The sequence below is a fragment of the Ischnura elegans genome, chromosome 9, assembly GCF_921293095.1.
Source record: "Ischnura elegans chromosome 9, ioIscEleg1.1, whole genome shotgun sequence".
NCBI lineage: Eukaryota > Metazoa > Arthropoda > Insecta > Odonata > Coenagrionidae > Ischnura > Ischnura elegans.
Window position 1 is genome coordinate 22085623 of NC_060254.1, and position 26802 is coordinate 22112424.

Genomic DNA, 26802 nt, shown 5'->3' on the forward strand with positions numbered 1-26802 from the left:
ATCTCTTCGTAAACGCTTTTGATTTTACCGATCAATAAATAATAATTATAATAATAAAATAAAACACTCACTCGAGAACAAAAATACAAACTCAAATAAAATTTCGGGTATAATAACGTTGAACGGAGCAGGTCAGGATGCAAACTGAAAAAAGTGAAGAGCTAATATTAGAGGCCGCGATACAAGTATAAATACATGCCACGGTCATGGCACCAGCGTCATTCCTTGATGACAAGGAACGTGTCACGCCTCTAAACGTTATGGATACTCTCACCCGGATGGAAACCTGAGAAAATCTTATTTAATGTACGGGCCAATTGGAGAACCTTCTGTTGTAATAGTCGTAGCATTCGCGGACGCCGCAAAATCGAGTGCGGACGAGCGGGGTTAGGGGGCGTGGAAGCTTGTTCATTTCGCGTCACGCAGGGCGGAATAATAAAATGGATCCGCCGGACCGTGTGATTGTTATGCCACAGCTTTTTGTCTGCATTGCAGGTCCCATGGACCACCGCTTCGGCGGCTCGTGGGGCGGAAACCGCTGGAACGGGGGCGGAGGGAGTTGGGGCGACGGGGGCAGGGTAGGAGGAGGAGGTGGCGGGAGCCGCAGGCCTCCGGTGGGGCCCCCGCCCGCGCCCTCCTCTTTCCGCCCCGTGGACCGCCCCTCCGGCCCCCCCTGGGCCCCGTCCGGAGGGGGCGATGGATGGTCCAAAGGAGCAGGTGGAGGCGATTGCTTCGTGTTGGTGAAGCGAGGCTTCCGGCTGTCCCCCGAGGGAAGGCCCCACCCGCCCCCCAGCGACCCTGACGACGTCCAGGAGAGTGACCTGCTGTTCATGTCGGTCAGGGTGCGGAGCAGAGACCCTGAGGACTGCGCCAAGGAGTGCTACCGAAGCGCCATGTTCCGCTGCGATGCCTTCAGCTACAGGTATGCTACCAACTCTTGGAAGTGAAGTAAGATCTGATGATTTCCCGAAGAATGTAGTCAAACAAGGCTATTCGGGCTTCCGGCTGGGTGGTCCCTCTCAATTCTGCTGGCTGACCTGAGGATAATAAAAATAATTAACTCATTTATTGCTCTAGGGGTTTTAACTCCTTTGGAACATAGAAATTGTGAAAGTGGTGAGCAGTACAATTAACATAGTAAACTGGAATTAACATAGTAAAACTGGAAAAGAATAATTTCTTTTTGTAACAGAAAAGCGAAGATCAAACATACCAAGAAATAAATATCACAACCTTAAAAAAGGAAATTTATCTTAACAAATGAAACAAGAACTAGATTACTACTTCTAACACAACAATAGGTATTAATCACATCAATGAGCAGATAAATGATTATTAAATTACATGATCAGTGTTCATGGGTAGAAAGAAAGTAGGAGGATGGAACACGACTCGAGTGCAGAAATGTCGGCAGAATCGAGAGAGACCACCCGGCAGGAAGCCCGAAAAGCCTACTTTAACTCTTGGAAGTGTTTCTGCCCTCCTCGCCGGAAATCTTCCCAGTTTCTCCACTGGATCAGGTTTTCCAGAGCCGTCATTTTGGTGTTAGACTCGCCCTTCGACCCTTCAGCAGTAGAAAATGTAAATTAGTGGAGAACCTGTTGAGAATTCCTGCCACTAGTTCGCCAGGAAAGCCTGTGGTTCTAATATGTGTGCCCTCACCTCATGGAATTCAATACCTCCACTGCACAAATGCTCAACAATCGCCCACCGGATCAAATCCGCTCATCTAATAGCCCTAGTAGTACTAGACTAATTAGTTTCTCTTTGTTGAGTGATTTTCTATTTCAAGGAAAGTAATACATAATTGCTCTCCCTCTTAAAAAAAATTGTAAAGAAAAATTTCATATCTTGAGGTACATAATGGTTGATTTGCATCAGGAGATCCCTAGGGAAGATTGCTTGCCTTAGGAGTAATACTTATTTCATTTTATCAAAAGTTCACATTTCTGCGTTTCAAGGGAAGAATAATTTGTTTGCCCTCATAAAAAAGTTACGATGACAACATGTACGTTTTGATTCAAATTATTGTTCATAAGCTTTTCCATGTTTGTTTGTGATATTTCTGGCAATAGGAATAGTATGTACATATTTATATCATCAAAGGTTCTAAACTTTGGGTGTCAGATTGTCCTTACAGATGTGCTCATTTAAGGCTTGCTTTTTTCTCAGGTTTAACGGTGACCCAAGAACTCAAGGACTCTCCAATTGTGACCTCAGTGGCCAGCCTCTGAAGAAACTTGATCCGTATAAAGACCTGGTGCAAGATAGAGATTACGATGTTTACGGGCGGACGTCGGGGAGGGCTTGTGGCGATGGTGCGATAATGGTTGGTTCTGGAGGTGGTAGTGGAGGACACTTCAAGCCACCACGGAGGGGCGGGAGCGACTCACACCACCATCCACCGCCCCCACCCCCTCCACCACCACCAATTGCACGGCCACCCGTTTCACGGCCTCCAATATCCAGGCCTCCAGAGCAGCGTCCTTCAAAGCCAGCTCACCCATCCTACTTGGACAATTGTGAGTTCTGAGGGCAAATCGAGAAGTATATCTAGAATATAAGATTGATGACGTTCCTGAGGGACAAACATACAAAAATGCACCAAGCAAATCGGGATGGCACCAAACACCTTGCAGTGTTTCTTGCATGGGAAGTTAAAGAAACAAATAGAATAAGCTCTTTCTGTAATTATCTTTCAATGGCCTTTGAGATAGAGTTGAAATAGTAGAGAAATCTAGGGGATGGGTTTGGTGTGGTGTCTAGAGTGTTGGTTCCCCAGCCTAGAGTGTGGGTCCAGGCTCAAATCCAGAGGTGGCAGAGATTTTTCCCTGATCCTTGCTTGAGTGCTCTCGGCACCTTTTGTTTCTAATCCTGATCTGACATGTTGGAGGAGACGTGGCATCTGACTAATGCCACGTCTCCTCCAACCTTCTTTCCCTGCCCTTCCCTCATGGCGTAAATGATATTAGCTTTCGTTTGCCTCCTTCATGTACCATACCATGCCAATAAAAAGATCCATATTTTTTTAATTTTCTAATCTATTGCCTTCTTCAGGAGCTTCGCATTTTGAAAAAAAGATGCTCTTGACCCTTTTATAGATAAGTTGATGCCACCATGAACTTGTGCTGAGTGGTTAGCTGCTTCCCTGCTATATTTCAGCCTATTTTACGGGCTTAGTATGGTTTGATGTTGTTAAAACCTTTGTGAGCGATTCCTTGCCTTAATTCATATGTTGGTCCAGAACTCTTATTGTGAGAGTGGTATTCAAGAAGAGGTATGTTGGATGATTTATGTCATTTTTTGATTACTTTTCTCTCACATTAGAAATTTTAAAGTTTTTTTGCAACCTCCCTACTCTCTTTCTTGTGTTCAACCTCCCAATGTATCAAATACTGATTGAAAGCTTATCTTTAGTTTTTATTCTTCATAAAACCCATGTTAAGGCTTCGAGGGATGGGTGTCACATTATTAACCAGTGCTTGACCACATAAATTTACATGAAAATGATAGTAGTTCATGATAAAGAATCCAACAATCATACCATGAAAATTAAAAGAATTCTTCAAAACTTGGCTTGCAATGAACTGGCTTCACTATAGCCAACATTCATACTATATTTCACTTTCCATGTTACTCATTATCCGTTGTTCCACCCCAGAAAAAATCATAGTGAAGTACTTTCAAATTTTTCACTCCCCTGAGAAAGTGTCAGGAAATCCCAACCCTCGCAAAATATCTCAACTAATGTTGGAATTATCCCTTCTTCTATCAAGGAATTTCATATGCAGATTAGGTCCTGTATCATAAAATATCATTTTTTGTCTGTGATTGAAAATATATCCAAATATGCAGCTCTTAATCATAACCATAGAGAGAAGACGATCATCCAGCCATTTGGCTCCTACTCCAAATCCTCCACTGTGAGGCAGGTGAACCAACAACCAGCGCTAGGTACTCACCTCCACAGTTTGAAGTAGAACCATATTAGAAAACATTGCTTCAAATGCTGTTCTTTTGATCACTGTTCTTTTGATTTTTCAGAAGAAAGCAATGCTTAGATTATCCACCATAGAGCGATGCTTAGTCATTACTGATCTAACATAAGAATTAAAATGTGGAGTTTTTGGGATGTCTGAGGCACTTTCCAATGCCGAAATCAGTGGTGTAACTATGTGGGGGGGGGGGGGGGAATTAGGGGATAGATCCCCTCTTAAAGCCTCAAAGAAATAAAAAAATTATTTAAAAATATTAGCTAGTTTAGATGTATAATATCTGTATCCACTTTAAGCTAAATCTCATTTATTAGTGGTGTAAAATGTTTTTCCAGGCGTGCCATTTTTCAAAAATATACCCCAGATCCCCTGTTACCGAAGGGGGGGGGGGGGTCGCTACCCCAGTCTGCTTCATCCCTCCCCTCCCCCCAAAACATATTCTTAGTTATGCCACTGGCTGAAATGATTTTCCATATTTTCTCTGTGTCCATGCATTTATTTCTAGTGCAAGCGATGAGAAATCCCATTCTCTATGTCCAAATCTAAAATCATTGTCATCAAATTTAAAGGCAAATATAATGAGTTCAAAACTGTGATTGCTCTCTTATCTTTGTTTGTTTTGATTAAAGAATAAACTAGATATTTGAGCTTTGTATTTGAACAAGATTCAACCCCTTAGTTTTTATAAAGTTAATGTAGCAATTAATATAACTAAGGTAGGGATTTTACAGACTTATTGAGCCAAGAGGAAAACTCACACATATATTTTAGTAGCTAACCAATTTTAGAGCACGGGAAGACAACTACCATTTATTTTATAGTTGGTCAATTAGAAGCACAGGTGACAAAAACAAACTCGAAGTGCAGAATGCCAATTTTTTTACCACAAACCAAATAAATTTCTAGTTAGTTATTCGTTTTCAGTGTCTTATGCAAAAGCAAAATAATAAATAATTCTAATAAGAGATGTAAATTGGCCTTTAGTCTTTGTGCATTGTTGATATCCTTGACCCATTAATACTTCTGACACTTCTCTCACATGAGCACTTGCGCTGGGTTTTATGCGCCTGATAATTTTTTGTTCGATTATCTTTAAAAAGAGTGATATATTTTGTTTATTTTATTTTAAATGAATAGAATTTAATGTTATTAGCTTCATACTTATGCTGTTTCATACTTCTCATTATCCTTCCCTGCCACATCTGAACCCCATGAAGAAACACATTTGCCACAATCGGTGGTGTAGCCAGGAATTTCGTTCAGGAGGGGGGGTCCATAACCAGGGGTGGAAATTTTTTAAAAACAGGGTACTAGGCAGAGGGTTTTAAACTAATTTTAACACTTTTCACAGCCAAAAAAAAAACTTCATTTCACAAAGAACTCTTTTTATTCATGATATTTAAATATATTGCTTTCTTCTATGAAGCAAAGTACATAGGTAATTGCATTCAAATATTTTGGGGGGGTCCGGACCTCCCGGACCTCTCCCCTCGCTACACCACTGGCCACAATCTATGCAAATAGACCTGCCATTTTAGTCAAATATTTCAATTTTATTTTAAAAAGTCAGAGTTTCAGGAAAATTTTACAATACAGAACAAAGCTGCTAAAGTGAGCCACAGGAAACCTTTATGTTCTACGATTAAAGTTTTTAAATGTGCCAAAATGCTTTTTGTTCTACGATTAAATTAAGGAAAGTTTTTAAATGTGCCGAAATGTTATCAACCCTTAGGTGAGTACTCAAGGGTTAGTCATATAATGTCGATTTTCAAACACATGAAAGAGTTCTGTTTTTCTCTTCCACAAATGTAGCGATTGGAACTGGTTCAGGGTGGAGTGATTCTGGACACTCAAGTGGAGGGCATAAGGGTCAGCAGGATACCACTGTCGGTGGTCGTCCCTGTGCTCCTGGTACCTCATGCACCCGCCATCCGGATGGTGGCTTCTGGGGGTGCCCAGTTATGTCCTTTGGATTGGATAAAGAGGCATCTTCTGGCTCAGGGCAGGACTGGGATTACTGCTGTCGTCCTGGCCATCAATGTGGATACTCTGAAGGATACCATCTGCCTTGGTGAGTATTCAAAGTTTTGATGACATGTTAGGCATTTGCTTTATGGCTCACACGTATATTTGTAATCTCGCAATGTATATAATAGCATTCACAAATTTTGTCCCTTGCTGTCTTCTAACACATTTATTTCAAAATAATAAAACATTATTGTACTTTTCCACACGATTTAATTAATACGACCGGTTTAATTAAATCGTGTGGAAAAGTACAATAACGTTTTATTATTAAGAATGGATTTTCACCAAGTAAAGCCAGAAACAATCACATTTATTTCAGTTGATTGAAAAGCTAAATATGTCATTCTTTATCATTATCATTGATTTCAATGATTATACATACATATAATAATTATGAATGAAAACGGTTGTTTTAGGTGTGATGTAATGGAACTGATTCATTACAAATAATAGAAATCTTGCAAGTTCCACCAAATCTTATTTATGGACACTACACGTTTCCATGGTTTCGCGACATTTTCATGCTCTTTTCTTTCGTCCATTTATATTGCTAATATTTGGACTCACAGTATAATTAGAAGGAGAGGAAAGAGCCTGGACACACTTAAAAATGACCTGAAAGCGTCGAAACATGTTGTGTTTGTAAGCAAAGTTTAAAGGAACTTGCAAGGTTGTTTTCATGAATTATACAATCACATTTAATGTTATATATAAGCATTTTTCCCCACTGTGGGGTTCCATAAGATTGGAATCTAGTATATTCAAGCATCATACCAGTATGATAAATGCTCTTGGTAGATCAGTTCAGTGTGATGTCCAATAAAAATGTTTCTTTATCACTATTATCTTCTCTTGGTATTAACTTATTGCAGCAGTCGCCACTATTTCTCATCTATGATCAGTAAAAGCTGCTTTAAGAACCATTTCCTCAATCTAACTCTTGACTTAAATCATGAAGAATGAAATTAAGGAATTAGGTTATATGTAATTTTTACATCTTCTGTGACCAAAAGTGTAGTCAGAAAAAATTTTGGGGGGTGTAGATGGATAAGGGATACATTTCCAGAAATCTTTGAGAGGTGTTCACTGAGGACCATGTCCCCCAGAGTTTTCTAGGAGTTTGACTACCTGACAGTGCTACCTCCTTCGCTCTTGTCTATGAAAGAACCCTCATATTTTCTTCATTTTCCCATTATAACTTTTTTAAGAGTAGTTATTGCGTTTAGCTTTCACTCTTTCTCCTATTTTTGTCTTATGTAATCTGCGTCCTTTTGGTTTAACTTGCTCATAACTTTTTAAAAGTGCCATGAGGTGAGAGAGAGATTAAGGAAACTTGTCTTCATGGCATTGCAATCCTTGGGTTGGTATTCCTTCGATTCTCCACATTCCATGCCATTTCTGTTTTCTACTTCCCTGAGGGTCTTCTTCCCAGTGTCCTTCTTGATCAGCCTAGACTACTTACATGTCTACCTGTCATACACAAATTGTAATTTGCACTTGAATATTTCTAATTCTTGGTGTTATATCTATGGTGGTGATAACATTTCTTTCACTTCTATGTGATTCTTCCCCACTTTCTCCTTCTTGATCAGCCCTATGAGTACCTTCTTATCTTACAGCCAACTTGAATGAGGATCATCGATGTCATTTGTGTGGTGTATGTACAGATTTCTCATACCTCTGAATTACTATTGATTCATTTTCAGTCCTTCTCACTCTCCCCACTTATTGATGGACAGCATAGTGTGATTTTAGGAATTGTATCTCTTGGCCAGAGTTGTCATGGTGCCATCGTCGTCATACCGGCACTGCTTAACAAAAGACATAATAGTCAAATAACACTTTTATCAATATTGTTGCCTCAAAATTTCTAATACACACATTAGTAACCAAAGCAAAAAATTTTATAATAAAATGTAAATAATAACTTGCAATTAAAAAACACACAGTAATATTTCACTGCTAAAATAAGTTATGTGTGTTCCGGCACTGCTAATTTTGCCATGATGTCACTGCTCTTGGCACCAGGTTATCAATAATTAATTTGAAAATTCTGTATGTTGTAACTTGCAAATAAATATTTTCAATTCTAGGTGTTATGTTGGTAGTGCTGACAGGGATCAGTGGCGCCCGTGCAGCCAGGAGCACTTCCCTCCTCCCTCCGGCTCGTCATCAATTGCATCATCTTCACATGTAAACAATGTCACCATTGGGCACGGACATCGCCCTCATGATAATCATCACAACTCCATCAATCAAGTGGCTTACCTCCACAGTGAGAAACCTTCAGCGGCCTCACACAATCACACCTCAACACCACACGAGCACAACGAACCCCAAGGTGTCGCACCGTTAGATTCCATGACCTCTAGTGATCTCACTAATCCCCAAAGTGGTGGTGATGAGGCGGACGCAACGATTCAGAAAATAATGGACTTAATAGGGTCGGGTGTTAAAGACCGTGATGGCGTATCAGTGAATGAGGACAATAAGCTCCAGACCCCCATTAAGTCAGTGGGGGCTGACAGTAGGAATGAGAGAAGGTCTGGCAGAGGGAATAGAGCGTACAGCAGACGGACTGACGAGGTGCGTCATTTTTATCCCAAGTACACTCAGTCGAGAGCAAAGTTGAGAGCCCATGAAATCAGGGATGATTATGATGAAGATAGTGAAGAGACTAGGATTATAAAATCGAACTTCACAGTGGTTGATGATGTTATTGAATGAAAGACTAGAGCTGTTATATTTTTCCTGCAATATTTTTCACCAATATTTATATTACATTATTTTCAGAAAAGAAAGTTTTTGCCATCCTAGCCAAGGGAAAAATGGAATGTTTCATTGGCTAAGAACATTTTGTATTTATTTTTTCTACAGACATTGAATGTATGATAATCTGATTTGTAAAAAAATGTTTAAAAATTTTGATGTAATTATTTCAATTTATTTATTCAATATATAAATGGCATTTATTCATGTATGTATGAACTCGTGGCACTCCACGCTCATATATGTATGCATAAATGTCAGTGTTCTCCTTTCCCTTTCAGTTTTTCTAGATCAACACACCTCAGGTAATCTTGGTTACTGCATTCAATTCATTGCAATTTTTTTAAATGCTTCCAACATTTGCTAACTCTTTTTCAGACTCAAACGAATCCTGTCAATTTTATAATATTTTAATCTCACGGTGTATTTTAACCAATATCATTAAATATGTATGTATCACTTGATAGGTACAGTGGGCCTCATTAGTAAATATGTACCTGTTGTGAGGCACCACTATAGTAACTTCCACTAATTGTAAGTGGATCAAATTTGCATGGGACCTCGCCTTCAGGGGTAATGCTTAAGAAAGCAGACTTGGCAAGGAAAGAATGAGGTGGCTTGGGAAAAAGTAGTAGGTGGAAGTTTTGAGTATACATAAACACAGGTTTAATATGCCTTTTCAAGTGGGACTTGAATGGAAGTCATTAAGCTGGAGGAGGTTTGTCCAGTGAAGTGCCACTTCACCTATGCTTTTGAGAAAATATGAGAATGCGAGTTTGTAAGAAGGCTTCTTGGATTTCCCACCAGGAGTTAATTTGAGTATTTGGTCCTAAAGTTTCAATGGCTAGGTTGGCCTTCATCTTCAAGGGTAGAATGAGGAGCCAAGTTTTTGTCGGTATTTATGTCCTTGAGTGGCATCCCCTCATTGCTTGTTTCTCGATAAGTGTTGTTGTTTCATCAGATCATCTGAGGTGATTCTTTGTGGAAGTTGTTAATCTTCATAATGAAACATTATTTTAAACTCAACCTATTTAATGTTAACCAAACTGGATGTTTTAGCTGATTAGTGCCATTTACTTGGCCCTAGAGCTAAACCTGAAAGGCTGAAACCCACTTCGGTTACCATTGAAGTAAGTGTGGAGTTTATAGTCGCATATTATTATGTGGATGTATTTTTTCAGGATTAATCTGGTTGAATTTCTTCATGTATAATTTTTTTGAGGTCCTAAGTATCCCTTTTATATCATAAAATTCTTGTGCACTTAAATTTAATCCGATGTGATTAGGTAGGATAGAAATAACATTCAGACCCCTATATTTGCTACTGATTTTTGCATAAATATTTAGACTCTACTTGTCCTCCTATTTTGTCTAGTATACAGTGATTTTAACGTTTACTTATTAGCTGATAGGAATCATCATTTGAACTGGTAGTGTCAAAATTAGGTTGTAATGTGCCAAAGGAAGGAATTTAAAACTGCAAGGAGTCAAGCTGCATTCCATTACTATGGTAAATTTTTGAAGATGCATTTCATATTAATTTCCATTATGAGGAGTAAATGAACTCCTATCATTTTATTATATGTTTTGATGACCTCTTAGCTTAAAATCAGAAGCTTGAAATAATTACATATAGTATGGAAATGATTTCATTGCAGTAGGCAGTACGATGAGTCTTCATATTATTTGTTCTTCGCAATAAAAAATCAGTCATTTTTATTTTTCACCACATTTATGAAATGGTAATGAATTTTGTACTCCCCTAATTCTATGTACACAGTTGTGATGAAATCATGATTTCTATACTTCATGAACTTCTAAATTTAAAATTTCAAGTAGCCCATCACTTTGTGCCAATTAAGGTCTTTTTTGGGACAATTAGGACGTTGTGCTCATTTTAATACTCATGGGATCATTTTGGCTGTCATGGGCCAGTGAAAGTCAGTATGGTCCTATTATCAGTGATGATGATTGCTGAAGTGAGGTGATCGAGCCTGTCACGGCATATGAGGAATATTCATCAAATTCAGTTCCAGGCAATTTTGGCTCTTTTTGTTGGCCTCTCTCAATCTCTGGAGCATACCAGGGCTACAATACTCAGCTAAAACTTATGATAAAATGGATTGATCATTGTAGATGGTGCCAAAATTATTGTACAATTAAGTTGTACAATAAGGTGCCAAAATTATTGTACAACTTAATTGTACAATAATTTTGGCACCATCTACAATGGTCAATCAATGTACAAGTCGAGCACCGCTACAAAATATTTATGGCTATGTGTCTGCTGTCAGAGGAGCAGTGGCGTGAGTAGGACTTGGTGTTGGGGAAAATGGATCAAATTGAAATGAATTTGTCTTAATAATTACAATGCTAGAACGTTGAGTGCTATAAGAAAGGTGGACGAACTGTAACCACTGCTGGGGTCTCTTGTTTTCTTTCATTTCACAGTTCACATTCTTACAGGGTCCAAAGAAAACGGAAGGTACTGAATGAGGGGAGGCCTCCCCGAGGTCATCCAGGGCCTTCCATCTTAGGGCCCCTCAGCAGTGACGAATTCGGAAAAAACTCAATGGGGGGCAAAAAAGGTATCTTGAGCTACCTTTACTTTTATCGTAATCAAAAAATAATCAAGTGACATGCAGAGTGTAGGTTATACACATGTATAAGAAAATTCCATCTTGTTAAAAAAAAAGTTACAATTATGATTGTACAATGTTCGGAAATGCAGGTGGCCCCACAAGAATACCCTCCTGCCCCCCCCCCCCCCCCCCCCGGTCTCCCCAAAATGTATCCACCACTTCTCCACAAGGCCTGGAGCCAGTGGTGGATCTATGGGAGGGGCTAAGGGGGCTATAGCCCCACCCTTGGGCAGCCAACTTACACTAGATAGGATTGTAAATTTGTTCAGACTCCCACTACTGCTGGTAGGTTAACCCCCACTTAGTCCCCCCCCCTCTTGTCCCTACCCTGGATCCGCCACTCCCTGGGACCCCGGCGGAGATTCCCGCCAGCCATTGCTAGTTCGCACTTGGGCAGCTGCCCATCTGGTGGGTCATGAGTAAAATTTCGCTTTCAACATCTCGAGTGGCGTCAACATCGCGGCAAGTAAAAAAGCTGTTTCTACAAGTTGTCCAGATCAGCATCCTTCTTCGTACCTTATTTCTCCCAGTACTACCTTTGCCGCGTAATATCCTCACTAGCGACAGATGTCCGTTGAAATTCCAAGGGCGTTTTCACATAATTGCATTCTGTTCTTACTTCTTAAGACGTATGTCAGCTTACGTACGTTGGTGGACATTAACAGCTGTAATTTCCAATTATGAGGAAGAACAGGTTGCATGGAGGTCACGTAGGTGGTCCCCTCATTCACTGAGGTAATGGCATCGAACCACTTGGGGCAGCTGTTAAGATGGTTCATGTCTCCCGATCGGGCGATCATGGTGGAAATAATTTAACGGAGCAAAAGGAAAAAAGGTCCACTGGCAATTCAACGATATTCCTATGGGAGTCTATTAGTTAGCGGAAATGGAGTGAAAACTATCACAAAAATTGTTACTCGCAAAAATCCTTCCGCAGTGCACCGATGCATGACACATGGAATACCTTCATACTGAAAATGTCGTTGCGGCATCTTGAGTTGTTTCGGCTGTGCGTTAATGAGTCAATAAATCAGTCAGAACATGTTGCTTTACATAAGATATGAGCCGGCATAACATTTTTTTAGGAAAAAGTGAGTAGTGAGTCTCACTGGGTAAACTTGTCCATAGCATTTCCGGTGATAAATCCAATTCAACAGCAGGCAGCAAGGAGTTTTCGCCAAGCATTAAAAAAAAACCTTGCCGTTACGCTCCGAGATGCTTCCGTCCATTCAAAAACAAACTTGGCAATTTTATTTCTCCGCGCGATTGTTCTCCGTGAAAATTTTTTGGGTAAATAGCCGTGAATTGTCCCCCGAAAATTTTCAAAATAACAGCCGCATAGCCAGAGGCGAACCTTGGTGAGGTCATCCGCAAACAAACATGATGTGCGAAAAGTGCTATAAAGGTATTTGCGAAATGCAGCATAAAAAAATGGGCACGGGGGCACGTGCCCCCCCCCCCCCTCAGACCCTTAAAATATGCAAGAATTTTAATACGGTCCCATTATCATTGGGTTCGTTTTGTATTACGAGGTATCCTTGTGACCCACCCAGAACAAAATCCTGGATACGGCCTTGCTTGTGCACCCCCCCCCCCCCCCAGAAAGAAATCCTGGATCCGTCCCTGCACAATGGTATGTATTCTAGCATAAGGAGCCAACCCTCAGCTGAGGTCACTTGCGCCATGAGGGATGGGTACGGAAGGAAGTGTAGAGAGAAAACCCGTCGCGACGTCGGCATTTGCCTGCTCTAAAGGCCGTTTTACACGGGGCACGGAATTGCGCAGGTTAGAGCTGCATTAATTTCTAAAATGGCGTGGAATTGCGCGAATTCTTGAACGAAATTAGAACAGGGGCTATTTTGCCGTCTCGCATCCACGCATTCTCGCATGTGTTCTAGCAATTCACCGCTTTACACGACGCAATTTTGATTGCGCCTTCGCAAGTACGTCAGATTGAGCAATTCCGTACACCATGTAAAATGCGTCAAGGGGACCACGTATTGACGTCCCATCCGGCGGGTGGAGTGCAGTACTCCACACGGTACTCGAGCAGGAATTGGACAACTTCTGAAAAATCTCTGCCTCCCCCAGGGTTTGAATCTGGGCCCACGAGGTGCGAAGCCATCACCAGCCTCCATCACTAACCCGATCTCTTCCATTCACGATTTTTCCTAAGCCCATTTCTCTTCCTCATCGGGAATAGGGTGGTTTCCTATTATTTTTTTATTGCCTTAATCGAAAGATTATTACTCCTGGAGTACGTATTTCACGCTTTTAGATTTTTAAATGACAATATCTATTTTTCGCGATTAAATGAAAAGTGAAAATTTTCAAGCGCGCGAAAACGCGACGCTCAAGTATGAATGCCGGGAAATATCTCCGTACGTCGTATTTCTGGTTCCCCCTCCCGCCCGGTGAGGTGACCTTGAGGCGAGGCTTAGCGCTGATACGTCGCAGGCTGCCAGCGGGTAGCTTAGTACCTTGCTGAATGGTAGCGCTTGGCTTAAAAAAGGTTTATTAATACCTTATCAAACGAAGAAAACTTTCCGACCTTAGCCAGTTTTAGTAGGTGATTATTAAGACATGTTTCCCTGAGCTCTGTGCCTCATGCATGCATTGGTAACCTCAGGCGATGTATAACTCCTATCCTCTCGTGTAGAAACTAGGTCCCTGTGACGTCACGTGGAGTGGAATCGCATGGGCGCCAATCTGGCCTTTTTCAAATGAGGATAAAATTTGACCCTTGCCATTCGTCTAAACCGGTATTTCAAAAACCAAATAATTTGTGTATTATGAATACACTAATGGTGGGTAACGAATCGCAATCAATGCCTTTCGTTTTCTTTGATGAAGGAAACTACCCTATTGTAACATCCTTCCATCTTGAAAATTACTTTTAAATATTGAACCAACGTAATTTCATGGAATGCAGCGCCGAAAATGAGAGCAAGAATACACGTTCCGTAATGGATGAACACATTAACGTAGGAGTTTGTGTGAGACCTTGCACTGACATTGGTCACGCTCTTGAGGCTCTCCAATCAGCCTTGGCGTCGAGATAACTTAATTTTAAGACGAATAGACCGGTCGTATTTCGCATTAAGGAAAATTAGAATACTCATGCATCCATTGGGTTTTTGTGTAACTTATTTATAACAGTTTAGAAGTGCCGATCCCTTTTTATATAAATATAAAGTGAGCTATCTTTGCAGACACTATATGTGTATGTTCCTTCCTCTGTAAACAATCAAAGACTTCTGCGATATTAATAAAGAAGCTATTGCGTTACTCAATAGACTTTAAAAGTGTCATGTCATATACTGCCGGAAGCTATCTTTGCGGTAATGGTAACAAGGGGTGCATTTCCAATTATCATTCTTAAAGGCATACTTATTTCAAAACATTAGAGAATTTCACGGTAACAGATTGCAGGGTTAACTTGATAGGGAAGCTAATATCAAGACTGCCGAAAAAACCCTTGGGCATATCGCCACTAGTGCGATAGATTATTTCCATAACCGGAAGTATACTTCCGAGAAGAGATTGGACCCCGTGTCCTTTTTCACGCTTATCATAGCATTTCAACGGCTGAAATATTCTTTGGATAAAATGAATGTTGTAATTAAAATAGTAATTCCTAGTTTTTAACCAACTAAGCATATAATATAGATCTTTAGCAACAAGTAGTAGGGTTTGAACTCCTCAAACGTAGATTTTTTAAATTTCGCTTTGTCGGGGAAAATCAAATAATTTTAAAATGCGTACAAATCCATCGCGCCACTCTATATCGGGGTAAGAAAAGCCAATGTGCGACATTTACGTATTAGTGTTTAACCGTCAAAAATGTAAGTATTTCATTTCTCTTCTTCGTTCCATCCAGATCCCTCTCGTTCCTGTGGTCATCTACCATTAACAAAAGGTATGATCCCTTGTAATCAATACTCCAAGCATTCCTCCTTTTCAATTTACTCAATCATATTTACTGGCCATATCTCTTCTTTTAATTTACTTATCTCACTTAAGCTTATTATCATGCCCTCACTCTTAGCCGTTAAATGGAAAACAAAGAATTTTATTTGACCAAAACCTTATTTTTATTTTTTTTTTTTCAAAAGCCCTCATACAGCAATATTGCCAATTTATAGTGGCCCAATAACAACAAAATATATAACAAGGTAACAAAATATATGTAATGTAACGGGAATCAGATGCATAAAATATGCCAAAAATCAAATACTTGAAATTAAAGAATACATAAAAGTACTTACATAAAACTAAAGGGAATCGGAGCAGTGGTAAGAAATGGAAAATGTTGCTATTGATGTTCAGAGCGGTAAGATAGAGCCAAGTCAGAAAAGACGCTCGGGGATATGGAAAAGGGATCAAATATAATGGGCTCATGCTCAGAGCTTTCGCTCGCTGCGGGAGCGCATTGCTGCTTAGCATATTTTCGGCCTCCCTAAGGGGAAAAGTTGAGAGGGCGCTACGCTGGGGATTTTTAATCATCAAGCAACACACTATTGGCCATCTAGAGCTAATATATGAGAATGAAATGAAATAAAATTCCTTTGCTTTATTCCACACTTTATTTTAAATAGCACGACCCGGGTTTCAGCATCTAATGCTATCATCAGATGCTATTAGATGATGAAACCCGGGTCGTGCTATTTAAAATAAAGTGTGGAATAAAACAAAGTAATTTTATTTTATTCTATGACGAAGAAATTCCACAAAGTAACGCCTGAGACCGTGTCTTATACTAATATATGAGCTCCCGTCAATCAGCGACGAGAGTTCAGGCTAGTAGCGGCCGAAAAGACCGCTCCGAGAAATGGCTGAGCGCTCACACAGAGATGCTAAATAGCGGTCGCATTCAGGAGGAAATTCCACGGCTGTTCTGGTTGTGGCTCTGAGCGCTCTCTACCCCTGAATGCGTCTAGCTGGGAACCGGAGGCAGTTCTCTGGTGATTGTAGCGTTGTATGTCATCAAAGCGCTTTCTCCAGATGCCTCTAGCTCTACCGTCGGAGGTCGGGCGTCAGTCGGAGGGGAGGCATGGGAACGGAAGTGTTAAGAGGAACCACAAGTTTTTGGAGGAGATGGAGGTTATCGGGGCGGTGAGTCACACGTGATTCCCCGCGCCGAGTCCCAGAATGGCGTTATTACATGGATGCCCCGTGTTTTCATAGAACAATATATGAACTTAAAGTACTTTTCTTTTGATAGAGTGAACTGGGTAAAGTTATTGGATATTCTCAAGAAAATAGGTGTAGATTGGAGGGTTAGGCGACTGATTCGTAATCTGTATAAGGCCCAGACTACGCAAGTGAGGGTAGCGGACGGAGAATCTGGGTGGGCAAGACGAGGAGTGAGGCAAGGCTGTCCTCTTTCGCCGCTGCTCTTTAACGTGTACGCCGAAGAGATGGTAAGGGAAGCGTGGGATGAGTTAGAAGCTGGAATAAAATTGGGAGGAATGATGTTCAAATCAGTGAGATTCGCGGATGATCAGGCGTTGATTAGCCAGTCAGCGATGGGGCTTCAGGCTCTAGTGGATGCGTTATACGACCGTTGCGAGAAGTATGGGATGTGGATTAATCACAAGAAAACTAAGGTTATGCGGTTTTGTAAAGCATCACGAGCGAGGAATGTAAGACCTAAGAGAAAAGTGGGTGGTGAAAAACTTGAGCAGGTTGAGCAGTCAACTATTTAGGCAGTACGTTAGAGGAAAACGGTTACAGTAGTAAGGACATTAGGAAGAGAATTGCATTGGCAGAGGAGGCGTTCATGAACAGGAAGGAGCTTCTGAGATGATCGTTATGTAAGAGTTTAAATAAAAGGTTAGTGAAGAGTTTGATCTGGAGTCTAGCGCTCTACGGTGCGGAAACGTGGACATTGAGGAAAGACGACGAGAGAAGATTGGAGGCATTCGAGATGTGGGTACGGAGAAGCAGGGGCGGATCCAGGATTTTTTTCTGGGAGGGGCACAAGCAAGGCCGTATCCAGGATTTTGTTCTGGGTGGGGCACAAGGATACCTCGCAATACAAAACGAATGCTATGATAATGGGACCGTATTAAAAATCTTGCATATTTTTGAGGGTCTGGGGGGGGCACGTGCCCCCGTGCCCCCCCCCTGGATCCGCCTATGCGGAGAAGAATGGAGAGGGTGAAATGGACGGAGAGGAAAAGGAACGACGAAGTGCTGGATATGGTTGTCGAGGAGAGGCAGCTTTTAGATGAGGTACGGAGGAGACAATGTATAGATGGATCGAACACTTAGCGGGGAGGGGATGTTGAAAATGGTGTTTGAGGGTAGAATGTTAGGAAAACGAGGGAGGGGAAGGAAAAGAATAGGATTTTTAGATAGACTGAAAGGGAGTAGGCTTTACAGTGAATTGAAGAAGGTAGCGCTGGAAGGAAAGGGAGCCTCCCAGATCACTTCTTTAGTACACCATGGGAACCTACCTTAATCGGTGGAATACTGTAATAATAAAAAAGTACTTTTATGCGCATGTATCCGTTTGTATTCAGAAAAAACATTTAAATAATTATATTTTAAAGCTAGAATAAAGTTTTAATAAGTTTTAGAAGAACATTTTAGATATCAAGAACGAAAAACGTAGTGCGCCTGTAAGATTATAAAATTAACAATTGATGGTCAATATATATCTGATTTGTCTCCTAGTGAAATCGAATATAATTTTACATGCGCACCACCAGAACTCCATACTTAATATTTATCTCTGGATATTCCTAGAGGCACTCTTCCAATCGTTGTAAGAGTGTAAGAACATTGCATTATCATCCAGTTCTGAGCTATCCTGAAAATTTCAGCGCTCTACTCAATCAGGAAATATTCTAAATTTGAGTTGCAAGATTTTTCCCGGAAGGACAAACAAGAAAGCGAGTGCAATAAAACGTGGTAAAAAGGGCATATATCCAAAATTAACATTTATAGATTCAAAAATTCCAGAAAAAATTATAATCTCATTTTTTAGTTTCTCAGATTTGCCACAAATGTCTATTATAACTCTTTTTTAGCCTATATAAGTCTACATAGGTATAGAAAAAAAGCTTAACCACACAAAACAAACACAACTGCCATGTGGCACCAACCCCTAATAACGTTGATTTTTAAAAACGTATTACAACTTTGAAAATCCCCATGATTTTTTTCATTTTACTTCAAATAAAATACAATAACAATAAATAACTCAAACGTGATGGGGGTTATAAACTAAGCATAACAAACTTTATTTTATCATCTCGATTTTGATTTTACATTTGCTTGTTACGAGAGCACTCATTCATTTGAAGATTAATTTTTATCACTGAATAGCACACAATTAAATTAAATCTTAATCGAAAAGGATAGCCATTTTTCGGAAATTGGATGATTTTTAGCCCATAAATTTAGGTTCACAAATGGATGATGCTTCTGATGGATTATATGATTCATATGTGACATGTTAAGAACAAGTACTCCTCGAAAATCCCGCGTCAATCATGAGTATTGAGTAGCTCCAATTGAAAGCGCGGCTAACACTCGCTCGGAAAACCTCCGCCCCGTGCCCAGCGCTAATGAATTATGGATGTAAACCGAATGCTGGAGAAAGAGAGATCCCTATGTGAGTTTGAAATGGTAATATTGCCCATACTTCATTAGAAGTAATTTAGTCTTAATATCCTTCCTTTACCATTTGTGAGTACATGCTTGTTTTTCCGTTGTTTGTAAAAGCAAAAAGGGAGTTCCTGAAAAATTCAGATTTTCGTAATCATTGCACCTTGAACCATTATGCCCTACACCACAATTATACCTGCATTACATTATCCTTCCAAGGTCCAAAAACTGTATATCGAAGTTTGTATTACGAATTGCCATCGTACATACGGGGTCATCTTCCTCACCTCAGCCTCCCATTAGGAAAAATGGAAGGCTGAGGTGAGAGTGAAGACGGATGTCCCCTAGGTAGCTCATAAGACTCATTTACTTCGCCAAGACTATCTCCATCATGACGCCACTCTAGAAATTTTCTGCTGCATCTATCACATGGGTCGTAAAACCTTAACTGCCTTCAGAGTATCCGATGCCGAAAGTCTTATTGAATGTTGAATTGTCAATTGTTGAGCTTATGTCGCTGATTGCTCGAGTAAGCTCAAAAATTCGTACTTACATATCCCAACGTCCACGATATTCTCCGTGGGAATTATATCTTCTCTTGGATGAATTGTGATCACTCGCTAATAACACTGTAACAGTCTGATGTCATCGAGGAAGGTTTTAATTCTCTCCGTTATTTCATGTTTTGCTGGAGTTGTAAGGTTAGAGCATTGGATTTCTGGTTCTCTAACGCATGAGTGCTATGAAAGTTGATTTCGGTCTAGGCCGATCCTTTATGGGCGTGGCTTAGAAGTTCTAATCTATTTAGGGAGAAATTTCTTTCACTTTCTAAAATATTTGAAAGCTCGAACCTAGCCTCTTAGAAGGTTAGGACTTGAATTCTAAGGAGGAAAATTACTGATGTATTGCTTTCGTCGTTTCCTAGTGGAATTTTTCATGACGAATAAGGTCATAATAAAATAATAATGAAAAAAGTATAAACAATAAAAAAAATAATATGCTTAAAGTATTTCTAGGCTATATTTACGCTTTTCAATGTTATCTCCTACATAGGTTCTTCAAAATTCCATGCAGATTTATGGTTATTGATTTAAAGTTCACAATAAATTATTCTTTTTTATAAATATACACAATTACGTGGTGTTATAATATAGTAGCAATATAAAATAGTCATTATCAGCAGTAATCAATCATAACATCGGTTTGACGCAGCTATCCACCTATGTTCTCCCATCGGCTAATATTTTAACATGTTCATAATTCTTTTGCTTTTCATCCTTCATCACCTGCTCTCTGTATCTCATCCGCTGTACACCTTTTCTTTTCTACCCTTCCACCAGTTCTTCAACGAAAAGTTTCATTGTGCCATCGTGTCTCGTGATGTGACCGATAAAATTGTCCCGTCTTCTATGTCCGCAAGTTTTTCAAATGACTTTTCTTCTCTCCTACTCTTCTTTGAACTTTCAAGATTACACTTATTCACACCAGTGGCGTAACTAGGAATATGCTTTGTGGGCGATGGGATGGCCTGGGGTGGAACACCCCAGGCCATCCCATCCCCACCCCAGGCAACTTTTTCAGGATTTTTTTTTAAATGACATGCCTGGATATACATTTTAAATCATTTTGGAACTAAAAATTTAACTTTGCAGATGCAGTTATTAAAGTTCAAAACTAGATAATAGATTTGAATAACTTTTTTATATCTCAGAGACATTTGGGGGGGATCTATCTCCTCATCCCCCCATGGTTACGCCACTGATTCACACGATCTCTTCATTAAGCCTTCATAATTTTCGTCAAGCGTATTGTGGGAAGATTTTCGGATGAGAAAGTAAAAGAAAGGTGCTATTTCGATCTCGTCTGACCGCACCTTGAATATGCAGCGAGCGTATGGGATCCGGTGCAGAAAGACTTCATCCGCGAACTGAATAAAATACATACAAAAGAAGGCTGCGCGTTTCGTCAAAAACTGCTACGGGCGTACTGACAGTGTTACCCAGATGTTAAGCGAATTAGGCTGGGGGCCGCTGGAGACTCGGAGGCTGCGCGCTAGGCTTAGATTGCTTGAACAATTGGGAATCTATATCTTTAAGAGCGACACAGAGAGCATAATATTAAAGCCACATTATATTTCCAGGTCCTATAGAAGCGATAAATTAAGAGAAATGTTTTGCCGAACGGATAGATATGAGAATTCGTTTTTCCCCCGAACCATAAAGGACTTCAATAAACGCTAGTCCCAACTTTGTTAGAGCACTTCATTTTTTTTAGCTATAAACGGCTGGTGTCCTAACACCCCCTGCCACACGCCTTTTGGGTGGCTTGCGGGGTATTATTTAGATGTAGATAATTCTTCTATAACAATATATTCCAAAATCGTCCACTCTTGATTTCACCGATACCGTCATCGTCCATGCCTTACTTACACAATAAAGAAGCATGCTCCATATGTAAGTGCTGGTGAATTGCTTCCTGACTTAAACGCTTATATTTTCAGCTGTTAGGATACTCTTCTTTTTGAAGAATGCCCTCTTCATTTGGGCTATAGTACTCAATATTTTCTTACAGCTTTGTCCACCGTTGGTCACTCGGCTACCCAAGCAGCAGAACTCCTTAATCTCCTCAAATTTACGGTTTATTAGTTTGCAGTATAGTATCATTAGGCAAAATTACGTAGTCTTCTCACAGCTCGTCGTGAACTTTCTGTTCGATCGAGATGCCTTCCCGAAAACTCCCAGGCACTCGGCAGCCGCTGTTTACTTGACGTAAACGTCCCCCCCTTCCTCTTGAGATGGCCTCTCGAGATTTGCAGTCGGCTGCTGTGTCGAAACTGAATTTTTGGGGTACCTGCGCAAGCGGTAACAGTATAATGGTAGGTGACGTCATCGAATGGATGGCTTCAATGTTTACTGTTAGTTCCACCAGTTAACGACGCAAAACTGTAGCTGTCGTAATCAGGGGCGCAGCTAGGAATTAAGTCTGGGGGGGGGGGTTTGAGGCGCAACTAATACTGGGGAGTTTGGGGGTATGGAATACTCTCCAGGGGAAGCGGGAGGGGCGGGGGCCCTCCCCCAGAATTTTTTAAAGATAAATGGTTCAAAATGGTGAGTTTTACAGCTTTCGGAGGGATATTTTATTAATTTTTTACATTATTCTATAAGCAATATTTATCCAATTAAGTAAATTGGATTAAACTTAAAAATTTCTCAGAGCTCTGGGGGGGGGGGATTATCCCCTAAACCCCCCCCCCCTCGCTGAGCCACTGGTCGTAATGACTTCAGTTTATTTCCAAACCCACTCATTATGTGCCGAAACGTCGACGTACGGAAGAAATAGTTGCGTGTGAAGTGATGGTTATGGGACAAGGATGGCGTTGAAAAAGGATGTACGACTGATTGAGGCCTTGGAGATATGGGTGTGGAGAGGAATGTTGGGTTGGCAGAGTGAGAAATGAATAGGTATTGACCACAGCGGCGGATTGATGAAGATAGTCATAAAAGGAAACAAAACTGGTTTACAGGAGATCGTTTGTTGAAGGAGAGGGTATAGTAAAGGTAGAAGGTTAGGTCATTGGGAGGAAGGGGTGCATGACGTTGAAGACGAAAAAGATCGACGGATGATATGAAGTGAAGGCAGGCTACATGAAGAAGGTACGAGACAGAGTTAGTGGGAAATGAGGCTGTGGACCCATGGGCGTAACCAGAATCAAAACTAGCTGTGGTCGTTCAAGTTGTAACTTTTTTGCACAGAAAAGGCTAATGAAACCAAAATTTTAAGGTAATTATGACTGCATTTTATTAGTTTTTATAATCATTTGCTTGAAAAAATAATTATTTTTATTTTAGTTCCATGTCTTATACTAATATCATTTTTCTTCAAAAGGAAAATTTGTTCATAACTTTTGTTTTGAACTAAATTTATTTTATCTTCTAGGGGGGTGGGGAAGTTGTCCCCCACCTGCCCCCCACCCACCCCACGCTGGGTGCTGCTTAGCAGGCCCATGTGTGGGTGGACCTGCTAAGCAGCAAGCTCCCTGATGAAAAATTTTCCGATTATTTTGTGAAGTGGGACAAAGTGGCATTTCTTTACGGCATAATCATGTTAATGTGCTCGTATACTATGATATATTTTTCAATGCGGCGTTCCACTTATACATACGTAGTTCAACATGAATATATCCTATCACTTGGTCGTCAATGAAACTCTGATGAATAATTTTGAAGTTTTATCAAATTGTTAAGTTTAACCAAAGTAATCAAATTATTAAATTTGATTACTTTGGTTACTTACTAATGCCTTACTATTTAAATCCAAGCCAATCGTAGTGTTAATTTTACAATAAGAAATGATATCTTTTGGAGCGTGTCATAGTAGGTAAAGGTATTAATTAATATTATGTACCACTCATTTTATGCTTACAACCTCGCTGAGATCTTGTTTGAAAGAAGAACATGGCTAATAGAATGCTAAGGATAGAAATTCACCTGAAATTTAGGTCCAATTGCAATTAAATTCAAGAGTCTTTGCTATATGAGCTTCAACTTCTCATACTTATTTTCCACGGTTTGAGAGCTTAACTTTTCAGACCTCGAATTTATGGCTAAATAAAGTTGTATATTCCACACAAATTTATTTGGTGAACCCCGACTGGTTTCAACACTCTCAAGTCATTCTCTGGAGGAAATACAATTATTTAGGATGGCGTGCGCATTAGTATTCCCATGTCGAATGGAGTGGGAGGGGAGGAAATAGGACTTTGGAGGAAGGGAATGACGTTTTGATTCTTCCTCTACAACCCTCTTCCCTTTGGTCCCCCCTCCCTTCCACACAGATTTGCTAGCGCACTCTCCACGAGATGAAAAAGTGCATTTCTTCTAGAGAATGGCTCCTGAGTTCTGAGATATCGGGTTTTACCAAATCAAGTAGCCTGGAATTAACGATTTTTCTATATATTCCTTTAGCCATGAATTCAATTTCACATTTAAAAGTAATTAAGGTCTTTATTTATATATTCAATTTTATTTAATCAATTTAAAACCCTTATTACGTTTATTTATGAAATAATTAGCTTTTTAATTATTTCTAATATTTCGTCTAATTCAGGCGACATTTCTCTCCATCCGCCATGATATTTTATTGTAGCCCCTCATTCCCTCCTTAATTGATCAATTGAAGTGTTGAAATGGGAAAGGTCTGAAAAAGTCGGAATAAATCGAAATTTCTTTTTTTAATAGAGAAGGTAGAACATGCACATTCCAATGGCGCAAACAAGGCAGAAAATCAATTGGCACAATATATCAGTTGCTATGACTGACGAAGTTTGAACACTAATATAGCCTTCACAATGTTGGCAAAACTCTTTCTTTCGTCTCCCGTAAAATTCACCTTTAGTGGCTTAATATCTTTCCCATGTCGTCATTTCAATTAATGATCCCCAAATATGAGAACGCCATGCCAGTGGCGTAACCAGGAATTTCGTTCGGGGGGGTCCAAAACCAGGGGGGAAAATTTTGGTGAAACAGAGTACAAATTAGAGGGCTTTAAACTAATTTTAAAGTGAAAAATGAAAAAGAGGACACTATGTGCTTTCACGTGAAATATTTATTCACACATTTACACGACCAAGGTTTACATAAGACGTCATCATACATCAGACGTCATGATGACGTCCTACGTTGAAATCATGGTCGTGTAAATGTGTGAATAAATATTTCATGTGAAAGCACAAAGTTTCTTCTTTTTCATGTTTCATAATGAATGGCTTTCATTAAGTTACGCCTCAAACAATTAATTTTACTAATTTGAACACATTTAATAATCGAAAAACTTTATTTTTCAAAGAAATCTTTCGTAAATTCATTATTTTTCAATATTTTGTGTTCTTTTATGAAGCAAAGTAACTGCGTTTTTATATTTCGGGGGGGTGGGGGGGGTTTTCGGACCCTCTGGATCTCCCCCTCGCTACGCCACTGCATGAGAATAAAGTACTCTCGGGCTTCCAGCCGGGTGAGAAAATTCATTACGTCACATGTGTCGGGGTACTTTACGTTCCTCGTCTTGACGTTTTGCCAACGTTCGAGCATCGATAAAATGTGACGCAGTTCTAAACTCGCGGAAAATTCGATGAAAATTCGCAGAGGGCAATGAGAAGACACATGGACCAAGAAAGTGGTAGTGTAGATACAGGGAAACCCCACGGAACCCTCCCTGTATGACAAATTTTTACAGTGGAACCTCAGTGGAAAGACCTCCAGTTGCACGGCGCATAAAGCCTGACCACGCTCTCGTCAATGTTCATGTACGAGTACATCAATCTTAGTTGCGCGACGCCGCTGATAGAAATGCCGCGCGTCACATTGAATAGGTCTACGGTGAACTGTCTCAAATCTAGTTTCACACCAACAGTCTTCAATCGAGAATTAGTATTTTAAGCACCATAACCTCGCCCTTTTGTTTTACTAAAATCAAATACTTTTATTAAATTATGCTCTATATTGACTGATTTGTCATACATCATAATTGATGCTACCAAAAACGCAAGGTGAGGTTTATTTTTTTTAATTTATGCCAAAGAATCTTGAAAAATGTTTCCTTAATTTAACAAGTGTTTTTAATTAAAAATATTTATCAATATTGATCAAGACTTCACAGTACGTATTGTCGTAGAGTACAGTAAATATTTTCTTTTTCAAGTAAATGTTTGTTCTCATTCCTCTGAATTATTTCTGAACTCCAAGCATATGAAAATACGAGAATATTTCATTTGAGTTTTTGTAGAAATTATGGTAAACAGGCTTCCTAAAGCGAGACTTCTCACTTGTATGACGCTCTTACTTGGGCGACGTTTTTTCTTTGGATCTGGGTCGTAAAACTAAGGCTCCAATGTTAAGTGTAAGCAAATTTAATCACATATTACATAAATCACGTACATTAATTCGTAATTTTTTATGAAATATAGCCGATGATTGACGGCAAAATCTCTCTTATGTTAATAATAATTTAATTTTCTTTAACATACAATTCTTCTGACCGACTTACGACTAGTATATATCATTCGTTACTATCTTCAGCTACGAGGTACAATGCAGTTGAGATTGGGACATTCGTAACGGAGTAAAAAGTCACCTTGATGTGAAATGAATAACCAATGTATTGTTGCTGTGTGGCGGGAGGACAGAGGGAAAGAAAGGTCAGCAGATATAACGAACTTATATGAATTTTGGTAAACAATTGAAATTGGATAAAAACAAGAGATAATGGAGATGATATCAGTTTAAAAACACGGAAAGGTGATTACGTAGACAGTAAATAAATTCCTCGGGGAACAGTTTTATCCAGGACGCCTAATTTTTTTCAAAGTTTTCGCTGATTACAATATTTCGATCATCCACACTTGCCGTCCCATGTATTCCCCTTGTGCTCATTGCAGAGTCCATCACTCTTCTTCCCTTTGATAGCTGACAAACATCCCCATCTATCATCTCATTCGCGAAAATCTTAGCGGGATATATTCCAGTCATGATAGCATGATTTGTCGAAGGACTATTAGATGGCAAGAACGGGAAATGAAGACCTCGAATAAAATAAATGGAACATGTAAAGAAGGATGTGGAAGAGAAGAAATACGTGGGTGTGAAAAGATTAGCTTGTATGAGAATTGAGTGGAGAGCAGCGTCAAATCAATCTTAGGATTGTTGACCAGTTATGGTAATGATAAATTCAAATTGGCGTGGTCGTCGCTGTTGTTT

The 26802-nt window shown here is 39.8% G+C and overlaps 1 protein-coding gene across 1 annotated transcript in view; it reads left to right on the top strand.

Annotated features, from left to right (window-relative positions):
- The window catches only part of LOC124165542, a 146315-nt gene extending 137359 nt beyond the window's left edge, over positions 1 to 8956 (top strand). Inside the window, exons 7-10 of the mRNA XM_046542991.1 lie at positions 496 to 922; positions 2173 to 2522; positions 5808 to 6066; positions 8117 to 8956. Coding sequence (XP_046398947.1) covers positions 496 to 922; positions 2173 to 2522; positions 5808 to 6066; positions 8117 to 8750 — 1670 coding nt within the window. The 3' untranslated portion in view covers positions 8751 to 8956. The remainder of the gene's footprint in view (positions 1 to 495; positions 923 to 2172; positions 2523 to 5807; positions 6067 to 8116) is intronic.
- The last annotated feature ends 17846 nt before the right edge of the window (positions 8957 to 26802 follow it).